We start from the raw sequence: 21098 nt of genomic DNA, 5'->3' as shown, positions 1-21098 counted from the left end.
GCTTCTCAATGCACCCCCCCTTTTGTTTATATTCAACCATAAAGTCATTTTTAAATCAGTAATATCTCTTATTGGATAAAATGATCCTCTACTAGGTGGGTTTAGGGTAGAGGAATAAAAATAGTACATAATTCTTCCTCCCTACCCAAGATTCTGATATATCTTATAGGACTGGTATCTCCTGCCCCTTCACTAAATACAAAAGAAATAATACCAGAAAATGTAGCAATTTTTATCAGAATTATATTTTCTTATTCAAGTACTAAGTTTAAGATCAATAAAGTTAAAAATTGTTTTGGCCACACCAGACGCATGTGTTCTTAGGCCAGGGATCGAACCCTTGCCATAAGCAGTGACCTGAGTACAGTAGTGACAATGCTGGATCCTTAACCACGAGGCCCTCAGGGAATTTCAAAATTAGAATTTTCATAATTTTTATTTGCATTGTAAACTACCAAAAATCATTAAATATTTACTGAATGCCAAATATATGTGATGAGTGCCCGGCACTGTGCTAACAGGCAAATTAAAGTTGTTTTTTGTCTTTTTGCTATTTCTTTGGGCGGCTCCTAAGGCATATAGAGGTTCCCAGGCTAGGGGTCTAATCGGAGCTATAGCCACTGGCCTACGCCAGAGCCACAGCAACGCGCGATCCGAGCTGCGTCTGCAACCTACACCACAGCTCACGGCAACGCCGGATCCTTAACCCACTGAACAAGGGCAGGGACCGAACCCGCAACCTCATGGTTCCTAGTCGGATTCGTTAACCACTGCGCCACGACGGGAACTCCCCCCAAAGTTGTTTTTTAAGGTCTAAAATAGAAAGCAGAGCTCAGTGGCACCTTGCACCTCCCATACCCCACTTTTTTTTGTTTGTTTAAATTTCACAGGAGTGATACATATCAGAAGGATATAGTTCCCTGGGAGAAATATAAAAGACTTTCTAATATTAAGAGTTAGTTACAATTTTGAAAATCAAGATGCTTTTAGAATTTTTATTTGTTTTTATTGAGGTAATGTTGGCTTATTATGTAAGTTTCATGTGTACACCCTTATAATTTGACTTCTGTATACACTTCGGCATACTCACCACCAAAAGCCTAGTTTCCATCTGTCACCATATAATTGACTCCCTTTACCCATTTTGCCCTCCATCAAGATATTTAATGGCTATAAAGCTAAAGTTCACTTTTATATATATTGACAAAAAAATTATTTATAAATAACTAAAGAAAATAAAGCTGAACCACATTAACTTGCTTAATATCAAACAATACAAATGATACAATTTTAAGGAGGGGAAAACAACCCCAACTATAAAGCACTAAAGATATTCTTTAAGCTGCATGCCCAATTGTCACAAAGTCATCAGAACTGAAACTAGAGACCCAAGTAATCATCCAACTACAATTCAGTAAATTCGAATGTATTTTTAGAATTGTTTTCTAGCTTGAAAAGTTATTTTTAATACACAAGTATAAAATATTCTAAGTAACACAAGCTGACCAAAAGCTAATCAGTATACTGACAGCATGCATACACAGATACTATACAATAAATACTGACTGCTATAAAAATACTGATTATAATTTTACTCCAATTTTACTTCTTTACATGTCTAAGGGTTTTAAAGACCCTTGTTTTTATTTCCTTGGTAATAAGCTAGTCATGATTTATTTTTATTTGGTAGTGTCTTGTTTTTTCAGTTCTCTGAAATTATTTTTAATGCTATGAGTAAGCAAGCTCCAAATACCATAACTAAGTGAGGTTAGAGTTTAGCTTCACAGTATAAAACTGACACATGACTACAGACCATTAGGAGAATCTTAAGTCAACTTAGGGAATCAAATGTTCAAGTGACTAGCAAGTTAAACCCCAAAGTTCAGTACAATCAATTTTTAAGATGCTGAGCCATTCTAAGTAACTCACAATGAGATATAGAGGCCAACTAATAAACACCAGAATTTAAAAAAAATCTCAATTTATTAAAACTGTTATGAAACTTGATTGCTTCCAAATCTATACAAAGAAAACAGTATATTTAACAAATGTCTCTATTCAGAGTTTCTTACAATAAACTGATATATCACCAATAGTATAAGCTATGTAAAATCTCCCAAGTATATAATTATTTTCTTATATAGGAAAATACCATAAAAATACATTTCATATTATTAATTTCACTTCTGGCTTTATATTGCCTTTCCTACTCTTCTTTTCACTATGTCCTGATCACTACAAGTTTTACGTCATCCTGTTATACTGTATATAATGTTGTATGGACAAAGCAAGATAATTATAAATAAATAAGTAATGAGCAAATCAACTCAACTAATTATTTTAGGCCAAGTGCCCGCTTTTCTACATAAAGCTAGTAAATTTAGTTATAACTGACATCTTTATTGAAATGTTGTAAGGAGTTATGCTCAATATTAATAAAAGTTAGTGAGAAATTTACTTTCCCCATATATATAAAGATTATGTCAAAGAGCTGTTTTAAAGCATAAAGCAAACGAGCCTGATGTTCTTGATAATGTTGATTTTTATCTAAAAAAGAATGTTGGAGTTCCCGTCGTGGCACAGTGGTTAACAAATCTGACTAGGAACCATGAGTTGTGGGTTCGATTCCTGCCCTTGCTCAGTGGGTTAAGGATCCGGCATTGCTGTGAGCTGTGGTGTAGGTCGCAGATGCGGCTCAGATTCCACGTTGCTGTGGCTCTGGCCACCGGCCAGCGGCTACAGCTCTGAATGGACCCCTAGCCTGGGAACCTCCATATGCCGAGGGAGTGGCCCAAGAAATGGCAAAAAGACAAAAAAAAAAAAAAAAAAAAAAAAAAATTTAAAATTAAAAAATAAAGAAAATAAAAAAGAATGTTACTTACGTGTCCTGCATATTGTCCAAATTTCTTCCTTAGCCCAACAGCCAGGCCAGTAAGACATTTTGCTGCCAAAGCTACCAACATAACATTGGTGTCCTTTCCAACAACCTACAAAAGAGGAGGGGAAAGGAAAACAAAACAGTCACAGCCCTGAAGAAGGGAACTGAACATTTATTCTTAAAGAAACTCTGAAAGCTATCATGTAAAGGATAGCTTAGTTTCCTACAAAAGAGGAAAGATTCTCCTATGATAGTATCAAATTTGGGAGCTTCTGTTCATTATGTTTCATCTCCTATCTTAAAGTTCTACCAATAGAGTATACATAAAACCACCACGTCAAATTACTAACTCTCCATTGGGCTGTCAGTTCTGCACAGCTGTGCCCTGGTGACTCTGATAATGGCAGAGAAGCTAAAGGCCTCCTGACTTTGCTTTGGAGCAGGGAAAGCCAAAAGACAGTATATCTCTGAAAAACATCATAGTGTAGAGGCTCTAACATTTATACCCAAGAAGCACCAGTAGAAACTGGTGTACCTTCAAGAAGCCCATGAGGACTCTAAATTGCAAATTCCATTGTAACCATTACTCTGAGGGAGCTTCTGGGCTTGCAGCTGCCATTTTCGTTACTTAATGATCATCAGAATCTCTTAGCAGAATTTCCTCCAGCAATGTTTATACTACCATCCTCCTATATCCTATAGTATACACTACGAAGTCCAAAACTTATCAAAAATCACAGGTAGTAGCTGCATTTGTATCAATTTAAGACAGTAACTATGCCTCTGTTCCCTCCCACTAAGATTTTACTGCTAAGTCAGCCGGTGTTAAAAAGCTGCTTTACTTTTAAGTGATATACTGACAAGTCAGCTAGTGTTAAAAAGCTGCTTTATTTTTAAGTGCCCAAACCCTTGTTCTTTCATTCTTTTCCCAAGTAGAAGTAATGCTTCCATTCTATTTTGGATTTTATTAATCCCTAAGATCTGGTATTCCATAAGCAGAATACTTCATTCTAGATTCTCTGAATTAAAGAATCCCTAATGTATAGCATGCAAGCAGTCCTACTTGGCACCCACATGTTCCCTAAATGCTGAGGAGTGAAGGATTAAAAAAAAAAGTAAAATTTATTAAAAACCAATCAGATGCCATAATTTTAGAGATGCTTTATAATCCTTATTTCATTTAATTTTCACTCAAACCCTATAAAGTAGATACTATTCTTCTCAACTTAGCAGATTTCCAAAATTAAAAAGAAATTAACATGCTCAAGGTCATGCAGCTAGCAAATGGTAGTGCTGTGATTCAAACCTAGGTCTGCCTTAACTCCAAAGCTTTACTCTCTTTACTAAAGCATATTCACCCTCTAAACTCATGTAACGACAAATCATTTCCCTTATGAGAAGATAAGATCAGGGTCCTAATAAACGTTTTTTAAAAACTGTAATTAGTATAAATCTATGTAGAAAAAATTCTATTCATTTCTGTATTGAACATTCTGTATTGGCATCTATAAATGTCTGGATTACTTTTCCTCACCAAAACATCTCTCAGGTATGTATGTATATATGTACGTATGTATTTGTTTGTTTATTCATTTATTTATTTCTGGCTGCACCCAAAGCATATGGTTAGGGATCAAATCCAATCCACAATTGCAACCTATGCTGCACTATGCCAATGCCAGATCCTTTAACCTAATGTGCTGGGCTGGGGATCAAATCTGCGCCTCTACAGCAACCTGAATCACTGCAGTCAGACTCTTAATCCATTGAGCCACAGTGGGAACTCCCATCTCTCAGATATTTAGATGCTAGACTTCATATTAAGCATCTAAACATATTCTAGGAATGATCATCAAAAACATGCCAAACCCCATTCCAAGAAGCCCTAGTTCAATCAATTTGGGATGGGATTTGGACATCAGTATTTTTATACAACTCAAAAGGTGATTTTGCTATATTGCTCCAATCCCATTCTTGCATTTATTTTTTTAGGGCCACACCCATGGCATATGGAGATTCCTAGACTAAGAGGTTGCATTGGCTGCAGCTGCAGGCTTATACCACAGCCACAGCAATGCCAGATCCGAGCACCGTCTGTGACCTATACCAGAGCTTAGATCTTTAACCCGGATCTTTAACCCACTGAGTAAGGCCAGGGATCAAACCTGCATCTTCATAGATCATAGTTGGGTTTGTTTCCACTGAGCCACAATGGGACCTCTGATGGAAATCACATAAGTCTTCATTTGAAAAGCTCACATCCTGGAGTTCCCATCATGGCTTAGTGGTTAACGAATCTGACTAGGAACCATGAGGTTGCGGGTTCGATCCCTGCCCTTGCTCAGTGGGTTAAGGATCCTGCATTGCCATGAGCTGTGGTGTAGTGTAAGTTGCAGACATGGCTCAGATCCCACATTGCTATGGCTCTGGTGTAGGCCAGTGGCTGCGGCTCCGACTGGACCCCTAGCCTGGGAACCTCCGTGTGCTGTGGGAGCAGCCCTAGAAAAGGCAAAAAGACAAAAAAAAAAAAAAGAAAAAAAAAAGAAAGAAAGAAACAAAAGCTCATATCCTAAGAAAATGCATGTAGAGAGCATCAACTATTAACATTTATGTTAATAATAAACATTCCTGATCATTAGATAAGGAAAAATAAAAGCTATTATTTGAGGCATTGAGAATTTGATAACAGATGGAGTTCCCATTGTGGCTCAGCGGTTAATGAACTTGACTAGTATTCCTGAGGATTCAGGTTTGATCTCTGGCCCCGCTCAGTGGGTTAAAGATCCAGTGGTGTAGGTGACAGACAAGGCTCAGATCCCGAGTTGCTGTGGCGGAGGCCAGTGGCTACAATTCTAATTTAACCCCTAGCCTGGGAACTTCCATTTGCCATAGGTGCGACCCTAAAAAAAAGACCAAAAAAACAGAAAAAGAGAGAGGATTTGGTAACAGAGCAATACATGTATGTCGTGTGTGTGTATATACATACATATAAATATCATTTTTCCATAAGATTCCTGATAAAAATTATATGCTAGAACTTACAGAGAATTTAAAACTCTCTTCAAGGCCACGTGAACCTTGCCTCCTCTTAGTACCTTCTACCCTTCCTCTTTCCTCCTAGGCTCCAGTTGGTGAAATCTTTTCTCTAGGGCAATTTCCTTTTAATTATAATCAGCCTCCATAACTACAGATATGGAGGGCCAAAAGTGTTCATTGTATTATGCCAGTTTATACAAGAAACTTGAGCTGAACCTAGAACCAAACCCCATGCCCACTGTGGATATCAAGAGACAACTGTAGTCTTGCCTGAGTCTGTGCCTCTTCAAGATGGAAGACTGTTGAAGTTGAACAATAATTTTGACAATTCATACCCCTGCCTCCAAATTCTACCTAGAGGGCTAACTATGAAAAAACACAGTCCATCCTCATTATTCATGGATCACATATCTGCAAATTCATCTACTCATTAAAAATTAACTTATAACACCCAAATCAATACTTGAGGCACTTTCTTGGACATTCACAGACAAGCACAGAGCTGGGAAAAATCTGAAATGCCTTATGTGCACATTCCCAGCTGAGAATGAACAATGCAATACTCTGCCGCCTTCTTTCAACTCTCGTACTGTAAACACATATCTTTTTCATAATCTATTTATTGCCATGGTTTTCTGGCATCTTCGTGCTTTCTGTTGGTGCCTTCACTGTGTAAAAGACACTTAAGCATAGTGCTAAAATGCTATCTGGTGTTCCTAAATGCAATAAGGCTGTGCTATGCCCTTTGGAGAATATATATGTTAGGTAAGCTTGTTTCAGGCATGAGCTATACTGCTGTTAGTGTGAGTTCAATGTTAATGAATCAGTAATACATATTGAATAAGATGTCTTCAAACAGAATAAAACAGGCTATGCATCGGCTGGTTGATGAAAATGTGACCAGAGGGTTGCAGGGCCCTAACCCTGTTATTTCTGCTGGAGCAATGGTTCAGCATTTGCTACTTCAGTGTTTGTGGTGACTTTATAGAACAAAACTACTACGAATAATGAGAATTACTCTCCTTACATATACATATAATTAAAAATTAACCTCCTGCCCCCACCATTCTAGTCCTAATTTCAGGCTAAGGGAGCAAACCAGACATCTTCAACCTTGGTATATATTCAAGAACATATCTTCAGACTTTGGTCTTAAGCTCTGTAACCAGACCCACGGTTGTCTGATCTATACTTTCAGATTTTATGAAAAGTCACTACATATAAAAATATCTGCCCTAGCATTTGACTTGTTTGGACCTAAGCAATAACCAAAGGAGAATTTCCTAAAAATATTTCTTTCTTATTTAGTACTTAGTTGCTTTATAACTGATCATACATCCTCACATCCTGTGCTTTACATGCTGACATAGTGTGGTATTACTTGCTATCTAATGAAAAATACTCTTCACATACAATATCTATCCTAGTAAACAGAGCCCATTTTAAAAGATCATTCTGTAGAATTATAAAACTGGAATATCTGGTTCTAGATCACCAAGATTCTCTATTTCTTGATATTTGTACAAGTATCAAATAGGATAATTTAAAGTCAAAGTGGGAGTTTCTACTGTGGCACAGTGGGTTAAGGATCTGACTCCAGCCTCTTGGGTTGTTGTGGAGGTAAGGGTTTGATCCCCAGCCCGGCACAATGGGTTAAGGATCCAGTGTTGTTGTAGCTGCAGCACAAGTCACAACTGTGGCTCAGATTCCATCCCTGGCCCAGGAACTTCCAAATGCCATGGATGTGGCCACAAAAAAATTAAGTCAAAGTGATAATAAACAAAGACTAAAAACCAATCCCTCTAAACTACCCTTGGACAGTCATTTTAAATAACTCTTAAAAAAGTATGCCTATAATTAAAAAATCATTAATAGTGTTCCCTAAATAGCAATTCGACTGGGGTTAAAAAAAAGATGACTGATGAAGACAAACTCAGTGGCCTGGTCTGCTGTTGGCATGCCAATTTGGACACGCCTCACATTTACCTTCTTCAGTGCTTTTACTAAATCTGCATAATCGCCTGCTTCCAGTTTGGGGTTTTTCACCAGTACTTCTACAGCTTCCAGGGCTTCTTTTCTCTCTTGCCATTTTTTTGCCTCCTATGAGACACAACACGAGTCACTTGAGAACAGAAAATAAGAGCAAAACAAAAATCTATTTTTTGCATTCTACTAATTCAAAGATACACATATTTTTCTCAGAAACTTTCTAAAGCTAGTTAGAAATCAAAATTACAAAACTGTGCAGTCAATCAGAATGTTTTGTTCATATACATAAAATTCTGTTCATACATAAAATATTTTTACAACATTTCATAAACCTTAATGTTCTACAATAAGTAAACAAAATGAAATGCCATAGACTTTTCCTTCTTGTTTTCTAGATAAACTTTAAGCAAGTGTTAAACAGAAAACATTGACAGAAAGCATTTCTAGCATATCCTCACCATGGCACAACTACGGGAGAGAGGAACTTCCATATCAGAAAGACCAGAAAAGAACATTTATGTAACCAACAACCAAAATTGTTCTAATCCTTGATATTATTTTTCCAGATTGTGGGTATCATGCTAATCCTTTTGGTTCATGGCCATTAGTAGAATATGCTTCACTAGAGATCAAGCAATTATTTAGTAATTTGAACACTCACTATTTGAAAGAACTGGGGATACAAAGAAGATGAAAAACCCATCACTTGGAGGAGATTACAGTTCAATTCAATTTACCAAGTATTCAGCTATTAATCAGAAGATAATAGGATACTTTAGGAGTTAATAGCAGAAGTAGGAAGATCTTCAATAAATAACTACCAGGTCATGACCACTGTGAAAGAAGTATAAGCTACTTTGGTAATAAAACAAAAGGACTTAACCCAGTTTAGGCTGTCAGGTAAAATCTCCCCTCAAAAGTGATGCTTAAGGTGAGATCTACAGCATGAAGAGATATTATGAGGTAAACGGTGAGAGAGGAATGTTATAGGCAGCAAGAACAGTGTGTTACGGCCCAGAGAAGGAAAATAGTTTGGTGCATTTCATACCAGGAGAAGTTGTTTGACTGATGCATGGAGAGTGAGAGCAGTTGGAGATGTGGCTGGAAGGTAAGCAGGGGCCTCAAAGGGACCATAGATCACCTGAGGGGCTATGGCATAATTTCAGACATCATCTTAATACTCGTGGAAGCCACTGAAGTATTTTAATGAGACAATAACATGGGAAAATTTGCATTTTCAAAAATGACCCCTCTAATTATATTGTGAAATATTATGGGAAGGAGGCAAGAGTAGACAAGGAGTCTTATAAGAAGACTATTGCAGCATCTAAGAGCTAAAGGTAGTGGTTGGGATAAGATTTTCTCAAATGGGGACAAATTTGTCTCTTAGGGTACATTTGGCAAAGTCTGGAGACATTTTTGATTGTCCTGACTTGGAGGAATGGACTATTCTATTACTAATAGCTGGTTGGTAAAGGCCAGAGATGCTGCTAAACATCCTAGAATGCACACGGCAACCCCCTAAAATAACGAAATATCTGACAAAAAGGCGTCAGTGGTGCCAAGGCTAAGAAACCTGGGGTAGGATAGAGAAGGAAACCTTGGGTATGGAGAAAGGTGGATGAATTCGAGAAATATTTAAATGTAAATTTAGAGAGACAATGAGGAAAAGATATAAAGCAACAATAATGTTTGGGCTATGTGCATGACTAAATCACTCTGCTGTACACCTGACACTAACACAACGTTGTAAATCAACTATACTCCAATATAAAATAAAAGTTATATTAAAAAGAGACTAGGAGTTCCCATTATGGCTCGTGGTAACAAACCCTACTAGTATGCATGAGTACGTGGGTTTGATCCCTGGCCTTTTTCAGTGTGTTAAGGTTTTGGCATTGACGTGAGCTGTGGTGTAGGTCGCAGATGCAGCTCGGATTCCGCATTGCTGTGGCTGTGGTGTAGGCTGGCAGCTGTAGCTCTGATTTGACCCCTAGCCTGGGAACTTCCATATATGTTGTGGGCGCGGCCCTAAAAAGCGGAAGGAAGGAAGGAAGGAAGGAAGGAAGGAAGATGAAGTCAAGAAAAAAAGATATATGTTTATTAGCATTAAAATTTAGTCATGCTATCACTGTCTATTTTCAAAACAGATCTTAAAGGTTGATTGGAGGACTTCATGAATTCATTCGACACAATAGTATGAGGTGTCTATTGTAGGTCAGATACTGTGCTAGAAATAGAGGGCCACTATGATAAATAAAATAGTCACTAATGGTTAAAAAAAAAAAAAAGAATAAAGTTTGGGTTTCTGGCAAAATGTGAAAAAAAGGGACCAAATTAGGTATATATACAAAGTAGTAAGGGAACAAAGAAGAAACGACTGACTCACTTTATCAGGGGAGATCTGAGGTAGAAGAGGGTGCACTAAGAAAAGGGCTTAACAGAGCATTCTCTAATTATATTCAAGTAATCATTTAAAATGAAATAAGTGAAAGAAGTTTACCATCACTTACAATTTTGTCATAAAAGTCTTTGGGAAGTTTTGAAAGAATTTCTACTGCTTCCAAAAGTTCATATGCATCAATCTGTGGTACCTCATCACCATCGTCACCACCTTCCAGGAGGAAAACAAAACAAATCTTAAAAATGAATGAAATGGTTTTATTTATCAAACAGTTACCAGCTATCCTTTCACAGTCCTGATGAAATTTTAATACAGGAAGATCAGAATTATTAATCCTACAAACAACATATATTTTATTAAATGGCAGTCCTATAAAATATGCCTTGTGAACACAGGTACTTGTGACAGAGCCACGACTTAAAACCAGTGTCAAAAAGTAGCTTACCAGGAGTTCCCTGATAGCCTAGCAGGTTAAGGATCAGGCATTGTCATTGCTGTGGCACAGGTTTGATCCCTGGCCTGGGAAATTCTTTCACATGCCAGGGGTGCAGCCAAAAACTAAAAATAAAATTTTTTTTAAAAAGTAGCTTGCTTACCTCCCTCAGCATCCCCACCAGCAGACTGCTGCTGTTCCAATTTAGCTTCTAGTTCTTGCTGGGAACGCAAAAACCTACTTGGTTTAGGAGCACCTGTTGGCAGTTTGACCCATTCTTCTTCTAGTTCTTTCAACTGTAAATATCATAAAATATTTTTAAAATGTATCTATATCTCTGCCATTAGAGAACATATGTATATTTACTAATGTTTCAGAACCCAATTTCTTATTTATATGGCTCTAATAAGGTAAAGAAGAAAAGATAAATTTAATTTGTATATATTACATAGCATAAGCCACACCAACTTATATCTACTACACTGAAGATCTATGACTAAGCACTTCAAAAGAATAAAATCCACTTTTTTAGGGCACTCTCATTAGTTCACAAATTCAGATATATTTGCATCAGATAATATCTCCAAAACCAACTGAAATTAAAAAAAAAGATAGAATGTATTTTATCCAAACAGATATTAAGTCCTATTACCCAATAATATCATAAAAGGATTTTATAAACTGCTACAAATTCAACACTACCATACTGGCATCACCAAATGCATGGTACTTAACTTGAAAGAACAAAGTAACAGCAGAAATAGGTACGCTCAGAAAAAATTTCAAAATTAAGAATGAAAAGTGGAGTTCCCGTCGTGGCGCAGTGGTTAACGAATCCGACTAGGAACCATGAGGTTGCGGGTTCGATCCCTGCCCTTGCTCAGTGGGTTAACGATCCGGCGTTGCCGTGAGCTGTGGTGTAGGTTGCAGACGCAGCTCGGATCCTGCGTTGCTGTGGCTCTGACGTAGGCCAGTGGCTACAGCTCCGATTTGACCCCTAGCCTAGGAACCTCCATATGCCGCGGGAGCGGCCCAAAGAAATAGCAAAAAGACAAAAAAAAAAAAAAAAGAATGAAAAGTAATTATTTGTAAGGACAGAATATCAACAACTGGAAGGAAATAGCTTCATGCTAACTTTACACAAAGACAACCAGGAGCTCCTGCTGTGGCTCAGTGGGTAATGAACCGGACTAGTATCCATAAGGATGCAGGTTTGATCCCCGGCCTTGCTTAGTGGGTTAAGGATCCGGTGTTGCTGCCAACTGTGGTGTAGGTCATAGATGAGGCTCCATTCTGGTGTTGTGTGGCTGTGGTGTAGGCTGGCATCTGCAGCTCTGATTTGACCCCTAGCCTGGGAACTTCCATATGTTGCAAATGCGGCCCTAAAAAAAAAAAGACAACCAAAAAACTTTGTGCCTCACCTGGACAGAATTTATATTTTGCAATGGGGGTCTCAGAGCATCTCGAATCCATCTATAAATCTCCACAGCAATTAGTTTGGCTTCATCTCGAACAGCCTTCTCTCGAGACTCAAAGAGTTTTGGCAACACTTTGATAATTGGCTTCAGTAAGATGATTTTGGAACCAAATTCACTAGAAGTAAAAATTGGAAAAAAATTGTCAACATGCAATATGCCTGGATAACATGTTAGCTTGAATTCACTTAAACATAGTTCCATATCTATATATTAATGGAAATATATAGGTTGAGTTTTTTAAGAAAAAGGAAAAAAAGGAACTTATAACAACATCTATGTTTAGATGTCATTCTTCCAAGAATATTATTTAATATCCAGAATCTAAAATAATATTACCAACTAAAAACTAACTTCCTAGGGAGTTCCCTGGTGGTCTAAGTGATTAGGACCTAGCACTTTCATTGCTGCGGCCCAGGCTAATTCCTGGTCCAGGAACTGACATCCCACATCAAGCAGCTGCATGCCATGGCCAAAACCAAAAAATCAAAACCAAAAAACCAGCTTTCTAGGTACCAGACTATGAATTATACAAATCTAAAAAGGACCAACACCTGTGTAATATCTTAACTATCCATGTATGTGTATATATATATATATGTGTGTATATATATGTATAAAAGCTTAAAATATAAACAAATAAATTTATAAATATTTAGATGAGTGAAATCTACTTTCAATAAGCTTTCATTAGCTCTTCTTTGTAATTAAGGCGATTCGTTCCACTCAATAGCTCACTAATCCTGGCAGTGTGTGTTTTATTCCTGACTCCAAGCTATCACACTATAACTTCAGACAAATTAAATCTCTCTTTGCTTCAGTTTCCCAGGGGGGAAAATAGTTGCATTCTGACTTCTTTTTAAAAGGTAGTAATTTAACATTATATATCTGTCACATATTATATTTTTAAGTTCCCAACTGGTCAAACATAGCTTTCTGATTCACAAACATTCCTAAATAACAAATTCTGGAGCAAGAGAGCTTCAGTTAAGAAAGAACACTGACAGTTCTGTAGTAGGATCCATATATATTATTCACCTATTATTTATATTATTTGTCTATTATTTAATGTACACAAATTTATCTCACATGCACAAACGCAATAAAATTTTTCAGTTATAGTTACTGACATACTCTAACTGGTTAAAGAAGGACACTGTGAAAATACTTTCCCTAGAAAGTGATATTTATCAAGATACCAGGTTACATAAATAGTTCAAATACAGCCATCATAATATGAAAATAAACTAGAGGATCTCCAAGATGTCCTTTAAAATCTCTTTTGATAGGAAAAACATTCTAACTTGGTTCAGCAGACCTTTAAAACTAAAGGAAAAGTAGGAACTTACAGTGATGATAAACCATTCTATTTAGGAATACTCATCATGGTGTCTGAAGGACCTAACATTTGGGATCTCTTGATCTCCTTCTATTTTACTACTGTTTCACCTAATTTTTATTTATTTGTTTCACTATCCTGGCCTACTTTTGAAAGATATATATTTAAAAAAAAATTAAACAGATGGTCCACAAGGAAACTGGACACCTTAACAACATAAAACCTAATCTTTTTTTTTTTTTTTTTCTGCACCTGCAGCATGTGGAAATTCCTAGCCCAGGGATCAAACCCATGTCACAGCAGTGACCTGTTGAGCTTAACTTGTTGAACCACCAGGAATTCTACAAAACCTAACCTTGATATTATGCTTGACAATATGCTTCATATTACTATATTACCATAGGGAAAAAAAAAAACTTCAAGAAGCCCGTTTTAGGGGCCACAGAACACTTTTGGTCTCCTGAAGCTATCACTAACACAGATCGCTTAAGGAAGCTCTGGAACTGAGCACTGAACTGTTTGGTCCCCAGGTTCATGAATGTATCAGAGAGCTATCTAATAGTTCCACCATAGATTCTGAGATGCCTTAGGCCAAATAAAGAACCACACAGGGATGAAACTAAACATCTATAAGGAAGACATAAGACAATATACCTAATCCGGTCTCTTGTTTTTTTCTACTATCATTCTGTCAGCTTAAAAATGAAATAGCCAGAGTTTACAGAATTCCGGATTAGAAACTTCTAATTTGAAGTTAGAATATGGTATAATTTTATTAAGAAACCCATTACTAAGGACAGGACAAGATGTACTAAGACAAACACAGTCTTGACAATGCAGTCGATTTATTAAATTTCTAAGATGATAGAATGAGCACACTATTTACTACTCATAAAAATACCCACCAACGATAACAGACTAGGAATGAGGAATAATTTAACACAAAAGACTCTAAGGGAAAGTCAAATTCCATAAAAGAACCTTACAAACCAAGAAAAAGACAATGTAAATGTTTACAGACTTATGAACTGAAGTTAGTTTAAAATATTTAACAATTTTGATGCTTTCACTTATGATAAACACAAAAGGAAGCATAATTTTCAAGAAGCAGGTCTTATACAAAATAACAAGAGAATAGAGCTCTCTTGAGATGCAATGGGTAAAGGATGTGGCACTGTCACCGCAGCAGCTCAGGTTGCTGCTATGGTGAGGGTTCCATCCCTGGCGAGGGTTCGATCCCAAAGGTACGGGGAAAAAAAAAAAAAAATTCACAAGAGAGTTGAGTTGGGATGATCTTCATTCTAGGATTTCACTAGAGCTGCTTTCTAAAGTATCTCACGTGTATAGTACTAGGGACAGGATATCAGATTAGAAAGACTGCCAAATCAGAACAAACTAGTGGTTTGTCTAACTTGGATTTCTATAGAAAATTACAGCCACTTGTTCCTGAAAGAGATCCTATTCATGAAAAACTTCACTGCCAACCAACAAGAAATTTTAGGGGCTGAAAATAACTTTATTACATAAGAGTAAAAGTTTTCTATTTCTATATATGCTTATGTTTAAAGGCATATAACAGTTACTTCTATTATACTTTTATTTTATTTTTTTCTATTATTCTTTTAAAAGCACCAAAACAAAGGTTTGCTTTAGTCAACAAACTGTCTTTAACAAACATTTCAAAGTACATAAATTTATGCCTAAGGAAAACAAGAGAAAAACAGCCGTTTAAATACCCCGAGGAGTGCTTTTCCATGAAAGGTCAACTCGTAATCTGAGAACAGGTCAGAAATATCCCCTGCTCATCGTTATTAGAAAAGATTTAGATAAAATAACTACGCAACACACTTGAAGGCTAAAATTACTGAGTACAAAGTGCCACACTTGCAGAATGGCTTCACCTTTTCCAGGTCACTTTTTTCCTGGTTGGTGTGGCCTGCCAGATCAATCCCATCAGTCTTCATTTCTGTTTAAACCAGGAACCCAAACTCAATTGAGATATTCTAGTTAAGAGAACTAAAGCAAGAAGGAGAGTTCTTACCTTAAGGCTTTCCTCAGTGTCTCTATACAAGCCACTATGATCTTGGGGTTCTTATTGTCCAGGCCTTTTAGAAGCTCTTCTTGTACAGCCTCTCCTTTCTCAATCTCTATGTACATTAGACAGATCTCAATGCCTAGCTCCTTGGCTTTGGCTTTGGGTTGGTTGAACACTTTACTTACAACACCTGATACCACTTCTCCCGTGGTTCTATAATATAGATATAAACAACAACCACACACATAAAAACACACTTTAGTAGAAAGAGGTGGAAAAAGTCATGGAAACTAGAGGAAACAAGTATTTTTTAAAATGCTTAGAAATAAAGTAAATGAGCCTCTAATTTCAAAATTTATGTGTAAGAATATTAAAAAAAAAAAAAAAAAAAAAACTTAGGCAAACCATAAAAGTTGAAGACATGTCACACCAGACAAGGACAAAGAACCATAGTTTCTATTTATACATACAGGAAATTTAAACAAGAAAGCAAAAATCCCTCAAAATCCCACTACCCAGAAAAAAACTACTTTCAACTTTTTGGTATCCATCCTTCCAGACCTTTCTGTATACATAGATAGACAGATAAACAGATAAATATACAGATATATTTTATAAAAAGACTAGTTTTTGCCTTTTGGGATAATTTTTAAAAAGTCATTTATTTATTTATTGTCTTTTTGCCTTTTCTTGGGCCGTTCCCACGGCATATGGAGGTTGCCAGGCTAGGGGTCCAATCAGAGCTGTAGCCTCCAGCCTACGCCAGAACCACAGCAACGCGGGATCCGAGCAGGGTCTGCGACCTACACCACAGCTCACAGCAACGCCGGATCCTTAACCCACTGAGCAAGGCCAGGGCTTGAACCCGCAACCTCATGGTTCCTAGTCAGATTCATTAACCACTGCGCCACTATGGGAACTCCTTAAAAAGTCATTTAAATGCTTTTTAGAACAAGATAATTTCTTCACAGAAGGAATGGATATGTACCTTTAATAACAAAAGGCTGCTCCTGACTCCTTGACAAAATTTTACAGTAACTTTATTGCTCTGAGTCGCTTCTGAATTAAATAAAACCTATACTACTGGAAATTAAAGAAACTTAGTGGGTTGGAATCACATGCAGCATTTGTCAAAAATGTTTCTAGCATAAGAAGAAAAATGAAATTAAAAAAGCAATGGGGAGTTTCTGTCGTGGTGCAGCAGAAACAAATCCAACTAGGAACCATGAAGTTGTGGGTTCAATCCCTGGCTTTGATCAGTGGGTTAAGGTTCTGGCGTGGCCATGAGCTATGGTGTAGGTCACAGATGTGGCTCAGATCTGGCGTTGTTGTGGCTTTGGCATAGGCTGGCAGCAACAGCTCTGATTAGACCCTTAGCCTGGGAACCTCCATATGCCATAGGTGTGGCCCTAAAAAGACAAAAGACAAAAGACAAAAAAAAAAAAGAAAAAAAAAAGCAATGGTCTCACCAATGGCAAGGGAAACTGTGATGCTGGTTAACAAAGCTGACAAATTAATGACTATCTTCTTGGTATAATTTTTGAGGTGAGTAAAATACAGTCAAACCTCCATAGTTGTGGGTTCCTTATTCAAAGGTTCTTCATCTGCGATTCAACCAAACTCAAATAAAAAATATTTGGAAAAAAAAAAATTCCAGAAAGTTCCAAAAAGAAAAACTTGAATTTGCCACACAGCCAGCAACTACTTACACATTATTTACATCGTATTTATAATTATTTACATAGCATTTACAATGTGTTAGGCATTGAAAGTAACCTAGAGATGATTTAAGGTATATAGGAGGATGTATATAGATTATATGCAAATACTAGGCCATTTTATACAAGGGACATGAGCATCTGTGGATTTTGCTATCATAGGGGGTGGAGGTGGGGATTTTTGTCCCAGAACCAATTCCCCTGCGGATACCAAGGGATGGCTGTATATATTCTTGTGCAATTAATTAAGTCAAGGATCCCCATTTTTTTTGTTGTTAAAAGGAGGGATCTTTTCAATAGCACAAAGACTAGCATTAGAAAAATCAGGTTTATGAGGTATGGGAGAGACTGAAGTGGCTAGAAACCTCCATTATCCATGGCTCAAGTTAAATAAGCTGAGAGTTACAGAGGTTGTTTAATTAGCATTACCTCTCCTAAGAGATTAAAACTCCTAATGACCATAGGGAGAAAGATGTGATTCTAAGATCACCTCACCTGGAAACTTTGTAGAAAAAGATTTTAGTAATGTCCAAATGTTTTCAGGGAAATTTTAATACCTTTGCTAACCACCTTAGCTTTTTCTAAAAGTTACTAAAGATTTTCCCTCTCAGTTTAGAGTAACTGCTATACAAAAGTTTCAAAAGGAAAATCACTTTCTCATCAACCCTTAAAATAAAAATTCAAGATCTGATTTCTAATTTGCTCCTCTTTATCTCATGTGCCATTTAGACATCTGAGAGCAGATAAAGACTGAATGGAAAACAAGTTTCAAGGAGTTATGAAGAAATGAATATCTTTTAAAAGTGATAATAACTAAGCACAATGATCCATAAATTACATTAATTAATCCATATGGCACCGGACAAGGATTTTTACCAGAATAGTTGGAAAGAACTACTTACTTTCCTGCTACATGGGCATTTTCAACATAAACAAGTGCAGCTTCTAATCCTTTCAACTGAACCACTGCATTGGAATCAGTCACAAATTTTTTGATCAAGCCTAAAAATTTGGACCATTCTGGGCTCTTTTCATCCTTTACTTTCTGGAAGATCTTCAGGGCCTCTTCATATCCACTTAACCTTGCTTTCCACAGCTTTAAAAAAAAAAAAAAAAAGGTACTTTAAAACAAAACAAAATCCAATGATATTATTATCTACTATTAATTGGGGGTGATGACTACCTTATACCAGGTAATCCCAGATTATAAGCAAAAATAAAGTTTAAGAAATCCAGATAGTTTTCAAAAAAAGATTAGCTAATAAAATTTTTCTTGTAAGTGTTTAATACATATTTTGTCAAGGCCTTCTAGAATTCTTAACAGGCCACTATATATGTGTCTCACTTTGTATTCAAGTATTAGTTATTACTTCTTTGTAATATGACACTAAATGTCAAACATGAGACATTTTCCTGCTAAACTGCCTGATCTCCAAAGTATGCTGTTTTTCAGTTATATTGTATAATCATTAGGTGGTTTTATAATATGCTGTACAGTGTAACTGCTGACAAAACAAGCCAATGACACTCACTGAAATTAGAGTTCAAGAATAGTCTTACTGGAGTTCCCGTCGTGGCTCAGTGGTTAACGAACCTGTCTAGTAACTATGAGGACGTGGGTTCGATCCCTGGCCTTGCTCAGGGGTTTAAGGATCTGGCGTTGCAGCTTGGATCCCATGTTATTGTGGCTATGGTGTAGGCCGGCAGCCGTAGCTCCAATTTAACCCTGAGCCTAGGAATCTCCACACGCTGTAGGTGCGGCCCTAAAGAGACAAAAAAAACAAAAAAAACAAAAAAGAGAGAGAGAGAAATCTTACCTTATGTTCACATTTCTGATCAACTGGCAGTTTCATCCACTCACTATCATCTCCCATTGTGCTTCCAGTTTCTCCTTAGAGTTAAGAGTAATTCCTGGTCAAACAAAAATCATAATCTATTAACTTTAGCAACCAAGTCATCTCTTAAGAAAAAATGACTATTTTTATCATGTGTATACCAATAAGAGCAAAAAAGCTCATTCTTTGGTCAAATGTCCATTTAATTTCCTTAAAAATTTTTTTAAAAGTAGATGGGGAGTTCCCTTTTGCAGCTCAACATGTTAAGAACCCAACATAGTATCCACGAGGATACAGGTTTTATCTCTGGCCTCTCTTAGTGGGTTAAGGATCCAGCATTGCCATAAGCTGCAGCACAGGCTGCAGATGAGGCTCATGTCATGTGTTGCCATGGCTGTGGCATAGGCTGGAGGCTGCAGCTCGATTTCGACCCCTAGCCTAGGAAGTGCCATATGCCACAGGCGCGGCCGTAAAAACAAATGGTAAAAAAAGGTAGACGGGAAAAAGTCAATAAAAAAATATAAGTGGAGGAGTTCCCGCTGTGGTGCAATGGGGTTGGCAACGTCTCTGGAGCACTGGGACGCAGGTTTAATCCCTGGCCTGGCACAGTGGGTTAAGAATCTGGTGCTGCCTTGTAGATCCCAATTTTGGATAGTATCCGATGGCTGGCCCAGGAATTAAATGTGCCTGCAGGGTGGCCAAAAAAAGAAAAAAAAAATCTAAATGGAGTTCTCTTGTGGTTCAGTGGGTTAAGGATCCACTGTGTCACTATAGTGGCTTGGATCACTGCTGTGGCATGGGTTCAATCCTTAGCCTGGGAATTTCCATATGCCATAGGCATAGCAAAAAAAAACAAACAAAAACTACACACACACAAAACCAAAAAATAAAACAAAACAAAACAAACTAAATAAATCTAGAAAGGACATATACTTGTTTCATTTTGTTTTAAAAAAATGAATATGTATTTTCACAAATGAGAACTTCTTAGATCTATGACAAAACAAGGATAAAAAGGAAGAGCTGAGCTACTTGGCCTTTTAAAAAGGCAAGAAAAGCGTTTCAAAGAAAGTCATACTTTATTTTTTTATTTTTTTATTTCTTTGCTATTTCTTTGGGCCGCTTCCGCGGCATATGGAGGTTCCCAGGCTAGGGGTCTAATCGGAGCTGTAGCCGCCGGCCTACGCCAGAGCCACAGCAACGCAGGATCCGAGCCGCGTCTGCAACCTACACCACAGCTCACGGCAACGCCGGATCCTTAACCCACTGAGCAAGGGCAGGGATCGAACCCGCAACCTCATGGTTCCTAGTCGGATTCGTTAACCACTGCGCCACAACGGGAACTCCCGAAAGTCATACTTTAAACCTGAAATTCCATATAGCAAAAATAATCGATATGGGAAAATCCCGATGCTACCCAGCTCTCTACCTAATTCTGATAAATAAATATGTCTACATAAACTAGTAAAAAATTAAATCCCTGAATGAACTACTCCTTTGTAAACTTTAAACCTTTGTTTGTGTGTTTGTTTGTTTTTTTGCCATTTCTTGGGCCACTCCCCGCAGCATATGGAGGTTCCCAGGCTACGGGTCTAATCGGAGCTGCAGCTGCCGGCCTACACCAGAGCCACAGGAACATGGGATCCGAGCTGCGTCTGCAACCTATACCACAGCTCATGGCAACGCTGGATCCTAACCCACTGAGCAAGGCCAGGCATCAAACCTGCAACCTCATGGTTCCTAGTCAGATTTGTTAACCACTGAGCCATGACGGGAACTCCAAAACCATTTTTTAATTAGTGAGGTTTTTCCTTTTTTTTTTAGGGCTGCACTGGTGGTGTACAGAGATTCTCAGGCCAGGGGTTGAATCAGAGCTACAGCTGCCAGCCTACACCACAGCCACAGCAACAAGGATCTGAGCTGAATCTGTGACCTACACCACAGCTCACAGCAATA

General features: G+C 37.5%; 1 protein-coding gene across 7 annotated transcripts in view; it reads right to left on the bottom strand.

Moving 5' to 3' along the window:
- The window catches only part of CKAP5 (cytoskeleton associated protein 5), a 109858-nt gene that overhangs the window by 54381 nt on the left and 34379 nt on the right, over nt 1-21098 (bottom strand). For all 7 annotated transcript variants that reach the window (XM_013994362.2, XM_021085233.1, XM_021085234.1 and 4 more), the window contains exons 2-9: nt 19125-19218; nt 18210-18403; nt 15596-15802; nt 12162-12333; nt 10904-11036; nt 10417-10517; nt 7901-8014; nt 2883-2987 (exon numbers count right to left, since the gene is read on the bottom strand). In XM_013994362.2, the coding sequence (XP_013849816.2) occupies nt 2883-2987; nt 7901-8014; nt 10417-10517; nt 10904-11036; nt 12162-12333; nt 15596-15802; nt 18210-18403; nt 19125-19181 (1083 nt within the window). In that variant the 5' untranslated portion in view covers nt 19182-19218. The remainder of the gene's footprint in view (nt 1-2882; nt 2988-7900; nt 8015-10416; nt 10518-10903; nt 11037-12161; nt 12334-15595; nt 15803-18209; nt 18404-19124; nt 19219-21098) is intronic.

The sequence above is a fragment of the Sus scrofa genome, chromosome 2 (genome assembly GCF_000003025.6).
Source record: "Sus scrofa isolate TJ Tabasco breed Duroc chromosome 2, Sscrofa11.1, whole genome shotgun sequence".
NCBI lineage: Eukaryota > Metazoa > Chordata > Mammalia > Artiodactyla > Suidae > Sus > Sus scrofa.
The sequence above is the reverse complement of the archived record's forward strand: the minus strand, read 5'-3'. Positions and strand labels throughout refer to the sequence as shown.